At 34.2% G+C, this 9,771-nt stretch overlaps 3 protein-coding genes across 7 annotated transcripts in view; 2 read left to right on the top strand and 1 right to left on the bottom strand.

Annotated features, from left to right (window-relative positions):
* The window catches only part of Dys (Dystrophin), a 455,408-nt gene that overhangs the window by 193,334 nt on the left and 252,303 nt on the right, over nt 1–9,771 (bottom strand). The window lies entirely within an intron of this gene.
* On the top strand, nt 919–4,480 carry LOC146536409 (uncharacterized). The gene is made up of 5 exons (XM_085190499.1): nt 919–949; nt 1,934–2,126; nt 2,580–2,660; nt 3,416–3,573; nt 4,401–4,480. The coding sequence occupies exons 1-5, from the start codon at nt 919–921 to the stop codon at nt 4,478–4,480; spliced, it is 543 nt and encodes a 180-aa protein (XP_085046625.1).
* Nucleotides 6,254–8,533, top strand: LOC146536408 (uncharacterized). The gene is made up of 5 exons (XM_085190498.1): nt 6,254–6,260; nt 6,520–6,654; nt 7,396–7,519; nt 7,836–7,993; nt 8,388–8,533. Exons 1-5 carry the CDS (start codon nt 6,254–6,256, stop codon nt 8,531–8,533), a joined length of 570 nt encoding a protein of 189 aa, XP_085046624.1.

Below are 9,771 nucleotides of genomic sequence, written 5' to 3'. Positions count from 1 at the left end.
CATTTAATAAAGGCATAATATAAAGAATATATATCTGTATTTTTATTGTATTTAGTAAAAAAATATTTTTTGACTATCCACATGTTTGTATATCAGCTAATACTAAGATTACTGAACTTAGTAAATTGTTAGAAGAAGACCTTTACTTTAGATAAAAATATTCTAATTATTTATTTTTATTCTCTCGCTCTAATAAAAAGTCAAAACGGCGTTCAGTTCCGCAACAAAAAACTAAACTGTCCTGCCATATGCGAGATAAGGCGTGAAGCTACAAATTATTCTGTAAATTAAAATTAAAAATTTAAAACCACTATTGCGTCGAACTTCATTTAAGATATTATAAATTCAGAAACTGAAATTGCAACATAAAGTTATTTTAAGGCCAAATTAAGTATTTATGAAAAATTATACGTAGCGTACACATTTCTCTTTATTTATTTATTCCTTTATACAATATATATTCAATTACTATATTCTTTCTTTTCATATATATTGTAGCAGGTTAGGCAGTAGGAACCTGGTGCTAAGACACTCCGTTCCCCCTTTTCGCAGAATTCCAGGCATTGCATGTTGAATGATGGAACTTAACGCCGCGTTTTCACCTTGGTATCAGAGCGAAAACAGCCTCATATTATAGTTATTTATTTTTCTTACAATTGAACTAATAAATAAACTAACTATATATATAACTATAAATAATAACCATCGCATGCTGGTATCTAATCGTTTTTTTTCAACTTTAAATTTATTGTTAGTAGAAATCTATTGAATAACTTACAAAAAAAAACTGTATATTCTAAACAAATCTGAAATAAAAGTAATAAAATAGCCTGAAATATCACATTCTACAGTTACATTATTGTTATAAGAACGTGACGGATTTCGTTGGAGAAAAAAATATAATATTTAATGAAAAGAATGACTTTGATTGTTTTCCTCGTGGTTAGCGGTAAGTGTTTTAATAAGGACTCTCGGGGAACCCGAGGTTTATTGTGACAGCTCTTTGTATGAAAGTGGGGCACAATTTTTTTTATATTACATTTTTTGGAGGATCATTCAAATGTAGATTCATTAATGAGACAAAGGAGACTAAAAAGTATTATGTAATTGTGAAACTTGCTATATTGTTATCTTATAATGGTATCGTAGTGCAATTAGTGTGTGTAGTGACACTATCATGTTTGAGTCCTGGTCTAATCGACCAAAGTGATTTGTCACTAAATAGATGGAAAACGGAGAAAGTAGAAACGCCACTAAAGTCAGTCTTGTTGTGGTATTTCATATTTTCATTTCTTCGTTTTGCTAACGAGGCAAAGAGCGGCATCTGGCACTACCTCGAGCAACACGCAATACCTCGAGAACTCGGCGGAAAATGGGAAATGTGTCTTAATGGGAACGGTATCCCGTGCGGGATACTGCGTGAAACTAAAAATAACTTTTTATCATTCTGTACATAATTGTATATAAGAAGAAATTTGAATAAAAATTTTAACAGTTGAGGAACTCTAGGATCAACTAATTTGTTGATCCTAAAGTTCCTCAACTGTATGCAGAGAGATTAAATTTTACAATTTAAGGCACAAACGGCGTCGTAGTTCCCAAATTTTATGTGCATATTCCTGCATTCTTAACGCATTTATATGCAAATGTATGACTGTAACGTTCCAAACCTCAAATCGCTAATACTGTTGCAACAGTAACTGAATTTGAAAAGACGATTTGTGTTTCATTCTAGAGAGTTATTCAGAATTTGCTAGAAATTATGATATTCAATTATAAAAGGATTATTTTTTTATTTTTGGCGGAAAGTGGGTAGCCCGTTCCCTCTGCCTTCCTTGCTATGTACGGGGTACAGCGTGAAAAAAAATATATCAATTCAAATTGCCTGACAAATATAGATGGTATTATTAATATAACCTATTTCCCAATATAGATTTTAAAATCTCCCACGGCATGGAACTAAGGTTTACACCTAGATCTGACGACCACAGCCTCGTGTTCATAGAAGATGTGAAGAACGTGGCTGGGTTTGGGGACGCCCAGCACAGAGGCCGGCAGTGGTACGACTACAAATCTGAAACTGATGAAAGTGGCAGCGATATGAAGAGCAGTTCTGAAGATCAAAGGTGCACGGTGAACGAAACCTTGTGTTAAGATACTCCATCCTGGAGAGTTGATTTATTATTACCGCATATTTGTTTGTGTAGACTTGGAGATGTAAAATAGTGTTAAATTCCAATAAATTAATCCTTAAGCATCCATGGCTCATATAGTGACAAATTATCTGACCAGACGTCTTCTTATTTCTTTGATAAGTTACGACAATTGTGGGTTCGATTCGCACTCGAGGAAATGAAATATTTAATATTTTCATTTCATTCATTTTCTCGCTCTGGTAAAGAGGCAAAGCACGGCGTTGAGTTCCACCACTCAATGCCTCAAGAACTCTACGGAAAGCGGGGAACGAAAGTGTATTAACACTAGGTTTCCAGTCTCCCTTGATAGTGTGAAGCTAAAGAAACATTCTCACGGATAGTTCAAGGCCCTTATTTTCATTATGTTAATATTATATTTTGTAGTTCTCCATCAGTTGAAACCAGTATATCTTCAAGTAAATCATCTGAAGCTTCTTCTGTGGAGACCAATGAGAAGCGACGTGCGTGAGTACTTAAATATGCACATATAAAAATATGTGTTTTTCAAAAATTGCTTAAAACCTCTTTTGTCAGGGAACAGGGAACTCATGTTTCATAACTTGGGAACATCAACACTAGGTTCCTTCTGTTTACCCCGCTCTATGCGTGATATAGCGTGAAACTAAAAAAAACCGCAAAATATCCTTAGAAACTCCTAATATTTAAAAGATTTATATAAAATATATATTTAAAATTCATTCAGTGCACTGATAAATACTCTTCTCTCGAGAAGCGATGAGTGCTTCAGCATTTTTCTTGTCAGGTTCCTCTTAAATAGCCTTTGTTCGTGATTGTGTATTAAAGCGTGAAAGAAATCTTGGAATATTTTATTTCTGCATAATTCATAGTAGAATATACGTTCTCTGTTCGTTTTGGTGCTAAAAAGCTATGTACTTTAACAATAAAATGCAATATAATGAAGCAATAAATATTTTGGCATTTTTGTCACGCAGTATCCCGCATGAGGCAGGGTAGGTAGAGGGGGCCTAGCGTCAAGAAACTCATTTTCAGGCATTGTATGCTGAGTAGCGGAACCCCCGACTGGGAATCCAATGCACAAACTCATGTTTAAAGGCAGATGATATTCCTCTGGCCGAAAGCCTCGTTTCGGCGATAAGTGGGCAACAGAGTGTCTTAACACTACGTTCCCTCAGAGTGTGAAGGTACTAAAAAGCAATAAAAAAATAATACCAAATAAATTTATCTTTCTAATATTACAGAACAAAAACTTATCGAACCTGCACTCCATGTCCTCACGATATGATGAAAAAATACAAAAATTTCGGCATCAAGTGGATATGCGGGGGATATCAAAGGGCTCGTCGATCTTTCAAAAGCGAATGTATGATGAGATACAGGAACTGTCAGGATGGTACCAGTAAGCTGTGTTGATTTGTTTTATTTATTCAGTTTCGCAGTATCCCGCATATAGCAGAGTAAGTAGCGGAAACCTAGTGTTATGGCACTCCGTTCCCCATCTTTTGACTAATTTCAAGACATTTCTTGTGGACTATCGGTTTTTAACGCCGCGTTTTTTATTGGTAGCAGTGCCAGGAAATGAAAATAAATCATTTGGCCGAATGGGAATCGAATATCGCCTAAGCTGCGTTGACTGTTGGTTCATTCAAGTCCTCGTTCAATTAAAGAACGTATTGTCTTAATATTATTATGTATCTTTACCATATCTATCCCTCGAGAGATAATCGAACTGACAACCATAAGGGTTACAGGTAAAAGGTCATCCACTGCGCCATTATAAATTTTAACTTTAACTTTTAACATCCATTTTGTATATTATATTAACATAAATTTATTAATATAAAACAACTAAAGTATTCCCAGACGCCATCTGTTCTAAACTTTTATATGACTTTTGGCTCCTAAAAGATTACTTTTCATAAAATTGTTTATTTTCAAAATACATCTTTACAATTATTTTTATCATATAAAGCGAGGAATTAATTCTTAATTCTTAGTTCCCAGGTTCCCTCTGCCTATCTTGCTATTTTCTGGATACAGCGTTAACCCAAAAAAAGGAACCTAAAACCACCACGTCCAGCCAATCCAATCCCAACCACAAAACTTCCAATATTAACATATCTTGCATACTAATATGAATTCTTCATTTCTCATTCCAGAGGATTATTACCACAGTATAATTGTGGTTGCAGATATTTCTATTCAGACCGTTTTTTTCAATTCCAGTGTTCGTGAAGCTGTACGATCATCGCTGCAAGAATAGTACCGAGCACGGGAGGCACTGGTTTTATATTTATAAAGTATGAAAATATACCATATTTATATTTGGATGAATAGTGTGGGTTTTATTTTAAAAATTCGAAGAGTTATTTAGCATTTTCGCCTTTCATGTACAGAACTAGTTACCCACTCGCGGCTTCTCCCGCTTGAACTATATAATTATTAATTTACTAATGTGTATTGATTGTTTTCTAAAAATAATATCTATTAGATAAGTTTTAGCCAACTCAATAAAAATTATTTATAGCAATTTTCTCGAACAACATCTTTTAAAATTAAATAACTTCTTTATTCATAAATACATAAATGTAGTTTGAAATAAAACAAACGCTAAAAGCTAAGGGAAGCTTGCCAAAATACTCGTTCGTATACATAAGTATACGAAACTACAATTAAATCGTTCCTGAGATGAGCGTTAACAAATGTAATAACATTTCTTCTTTTTTTGATTTTATTATAAGTATAAATTAGAAATAATTAACCAATCTAAATAAACTAAATATATATGAAAATGTTAGTTTTGTGGAAACATTTTGGTTTCACATTAATAATTCGCGCACACCGCAAAGCTATTCTCATGTGTTTCACAAAATATCAAATTATAACACGCGGAGCGAATAATTGATCATCGTCCTGGATACGATTTATTTGTTTAATTCTATTGTGGACTAGTTTTTTTTTAACTACTTCCCACTGTGTGGCCGGGTAGGTAGTGGGAACCTGGGAACCTAGTTTTAGGTTCCGTTTTGATTAAGAACTTCATACTCTCTTAAGAACCTACATACCTATATGCCAAATTTCAGCGTTATAAATAAAAATATATATGATTATAAATTATACAAAATCTTTACATGGTTATGTTATTATCACATCATACCTAAGATTCCTTAGTTTCTTCTAAATTGGTTCAGTATTTCATAAAAATTATTCATTCAAGTTTTCAGTTCGTAAAAATGGAACAAATATCTCTACTCACAAGCTTAAAAATTTCATTCACATTTATAATATTAGTAGGATTTAAAGAAATTGTTTCATTCCTTTTATATTTCATCAAATCGACCCGCATCAACTTTGTCCTATCATTTAGTATAGCTACCTGTATTGCATTAGTAATTTTAGTTAACTATTGATATATTGGAATTACATGTTACACCTACGTAGAAAGATTCTATTATAGTTTTTTTTGTATTTCGTACTCTGCAGGATAGGCAGAGGGAACCTAGCGTTGCGTGTTGAGTGGCGGAACTAAATTCTGCGCTTCTCCTGGACACCGGAGCGAGAACATAAATTCGTTTTCCCACTAGGTTCCCTCTACCTACTCTGCTACATACTATAATAATCTTTAAAACAAAAGTACCAAAAAATAAAAGAAATCAAACATTTCAATTTCCCAAAGCCATATAAAAATTACTTCTCAATTTGAAGATAGATAAAGATAGATAGATATCATTTAAAGAAGCTTCATCGACCAATATCAGAGATTTATATCGGCAAAAAAGAATCCTATAGCAAAAACTCGGGTGGAATTCTGAAGTCACACGAAATGAAATACCTAGAGATCGTATCGGGGCGTTTCGTAAAACTGTTATATATGTATTATTGAAAGGCGATAAACGCTGCCACTAAAAGAATTTATGATTTTTCCAATTTTAAAGGAAATACAAAGGAAAAACGCCAATCTAGATGAAATTGCGAATTGAAAATATTATTTTCTTTTGTTGTGTTTGTAAGTGTTATATTGTAATGCTATATGGTTTTTTGGTTGGTGTAGCTAAACGTTATTTTTTTTCTACGGAATGATGGGTTGTGGGTTCAACTCCCATACGAGAAAATTAAATATTGAAAAGTTTCATATCAATGCTCTGATAACGAGGCAAAGTGCGGTGCCGCCACTCAACCTGCAATTCCTTCAAAATTCGGCGAAAAGTCGGAAATAGAAGGGAATCTTAATGGGGACAGAGTGTCTTATCACTAGGTACCCCTGTTTACCCTGCTATATACAGAATGCAGCGTAAAGCTGAAAAAAAACTTTATTCTGTCTAAAAAAGAAGATTTTCTTTTTCAGTGGACTTAGTTGTCACTTTAGTACCGAATGTGACAAGAGTGGATGATGTAAAAAATGACTTGAAAGGTGTGGACACTAGAAGAAAGAGAAAAGGGAAGAAGGACCGATCTACTTCTTCCTCTGAAGGGATGCGCCGTATGTAAAAACAATATTTTTGTTTGATTTAATCTAGTTCCACGCTGTATCCCGTACACAACAGGGTAGGCAGAGGGAACCTTGTGTTAAGACGACCGCGTGTTGAGTGGCAGAACTTAACGCCGCGTTCCCTCGTTAGTAGTTTCAGTCATTGCCAGAGCGAGGAAGTAAAAATATTAAATTGTTGATTTCCCCCAGTGGAATACGAATCCACGACCGTGGAATTTACATTAGCACGTTTGTGTGCCACGATAGCCTCCCCGCATCGGGATCCAGCGACCACACGTGAGTAAGCAGCATCCCATTGATGTTAAACTGTATGACAGTTATTTTTTTTTAAGAATAAATATTGTTTTTATCGTGTTGACAATTTTAGTAAATTTATATGACGGAATTTAACCCTCTACAACTGATCGGAAAGTATCATTTTCCATTTTTCGATTAGGATGAGAAAAAATATTTTTGTTGCTTCTTTAGAAAAAAAAATATTTTTAATATAAGTATAAATGTAAATAGTTTATGTAAATTAAAATGTTTTATATCCTTTTAACCGTTAGTCGAAACTAAACCTCAACACACTGGTATAAGGTTGGATTTTATTGAAATGATTTTACGTCATAAATCGGTGAATAATAATAGTTTAAATTTCTGTTTATATTGAATCTTGCCATATTTTTGAGGCATGTTTGTATGCAATCTATATGTTATCTAGTAGATAGTTATTGATTTATAATATTTTAGCGAAAGACGAAAAGGGTTCGTCTGAAGCTGACAAAGAAAGTTTAGAGCTGTCAAGCCACGAAATAACCTCTGAATCGTCAGAAGAAAGACATAAACCAAAATCAACGGAGGAGAGGAAAGGATGGTAAAATATATTAGTAGTTTACATAGTGTTGCAGTGGGACAGTGTGACTGTACCTATTGTTAAGACACTCCGCTCTCTACTTTAGGGTAAGTGTTGTGTGTTGAGTTGCGGAACTTAACGGCACGCTTTTATCTCGACACCATAAAGAAGAAGAAATGAAATTATAAATTTAAATAAATATTTCATATTCAGGAGTGGGATCCGATCCCACAATTTGTCGCGTTTACAATAAAACATGTGTCTGTGCCCCTGCGCCACAGCTGGCCTCAATTTTTTTATTAATAATTTAATTTTTAATAATTGATTATATTTCAAGGAGAAAATGGCATCGCAAATGCTCACCATGTCCTGAGGATATGGCAAAAAAGTGGAGAGATCCCTCCATCGAATGGATATGCGGAGGATACCAACGAGCCCGACGTTCCTTTAAGAGTCCTTGCATGATGTATTACAGAAACTGTCAAGATGGAACTAGTTACGTATATTTCTTAAGTTTCACGCCGTTTCCCGGATATAGCGGGATAGGCAGAGGGGATAGGTAGAAGCATAGGAGAGTAGTGATAAGACACTCCGTTCTCTTCACACTGCACAATTTTTGAGATATTGCGTTTTGAATGATGGTCATCAACGCCGCGTTTTTTGTTATTGCGGGGAATATTTGAATATTTCCCACGAGTGAGTATCAAACCAAGAACCGTTGCGTTTACTATTAAGGCTTTGTCACTGAGCCATCATTGCCATAATACTATATTTTATTTACTTGGATAAATACAAATCAAATCAGTAGTTCCTGAGATTAACGCAAGCAAACAAGTAAATTCCAGTATAATATAATTTAAATAAATAATCAAAATTCCATATATTTCAGTGTTCGTCAAAATCCATGACCACAAATGCGCGAACGACGCCGACCGCGGCGTGCATTTCTTCTACGACTATAAAGTGAGAATAGAGGACGAGTCCTCCGATACTGCGGACAGTAAGAGTTCTTCGACCGATGACAGTTCGGATTGATTCGCCTAAAATATTTTTTTGGAAAAGAAATAATGAATAAAAATTTTGTTATTATTAATCTTGTAGACCTTTATATATATTTTTTTAGAAAGAACAATTCTTTTAGAAAATGTATAAAAAATGAAAGTGGATTTGAACGCGCGCCTCTTAGAAATCGTCCAAACACACTTACCACTGAGCTATACGTTCTTGTTTGTTGTAGCTAAAAAAGGGGCTGAATTTTATAATATAGTTATTTATTTAATGAGATATCTTTCTATGTTTGTGTAATTTTTTGTTCGAATCCGAATATAATTATGTTTAAAGGTACAAAAATGCATGAGGAGCAGCCTTACTATTTACGTAGCATTTACTGATGTAGCTTATTGACAATGTATGGCGTAAAGGAATACAATTGAACTGTTTTCTAAAGGCGTGGGTTCAAATCCCGCTACAATAAAAAAATTATATGTCTTCTAAGAAAGTATTATTAAAATTATTAGTAAAAGTAGAAGCCAGTCGTGGCACTGGGCCACAAGGTGTGCTGCAAAATCAACTGGATGTGGGTTCGATCCCTACTAGAGGAAAGGAAATATTTATTTAAATTTATATTTTCATTTCTTCGCTCTGGTGTCGAGGTATAGCGCGGCGTTGAGTTTCGCCACTCAACACGAAATGTCTCCAGAATTCGATAAAACACGAGGTTCCCTCTGCCTACCCTGCTGTCTGCTGATAGAAGTAGTATATTTTAGTATTAAAATCCCCACAATAAACTCTCCTATAACAACAATAATAGTTTTTTATGTCATAAATCCATTACACGCTACAATTATATTAATCGTCTCTTACAAACAATTTGTCATCGAGACGGACAGACAGACATACTACAATGAACTGCTAAGTGCAAAACGTTAACCAAAATAATAGTTACTTATCTAGAACTCTATTGTCTAATAGACAAAGCCCATTTTCCTTTGTATTAATGCTTTAAGTAAATTTGTACACTTTAAAGTAGGGTAGGGTTATACTGTAGGGTGAATTCACCTTAGAGGGTTGTGATAAGGGTTGTTTTTGGGTGTTTCGATTAAAATGGGTGATGCTATAGAGAAACAGTGATAATGGACTGGTTTAAAGAGTTTATCGTCGCTCACGTGGTTTGTTTTTCAGTTTTTGTATTATTAATAATAGTAATATATTAAAATGTCGTCGTATATTAATACGGAGCAGACGTAGCGTAGTGGAACACTTTTTGATTGTAA

The sequence above is a fragment of the Heliconius melpomene genome, chromosome 9, assembly GCF_056956725.1.
Source record: "Heliconius melpomene rosina isolate 202511_hmr_F chromosome 9, ASM5695672v1, whole genome shotgun sequence".
NCBI lineage: Eukaryota > Metazoa > Arthropoda > Insecta > Lepidoptera > Nymphalidae > Heliconius > Heliconius melpomene.
This window is presented reverse-complemented; position numbering and strand designations above follow the sequence as displayed.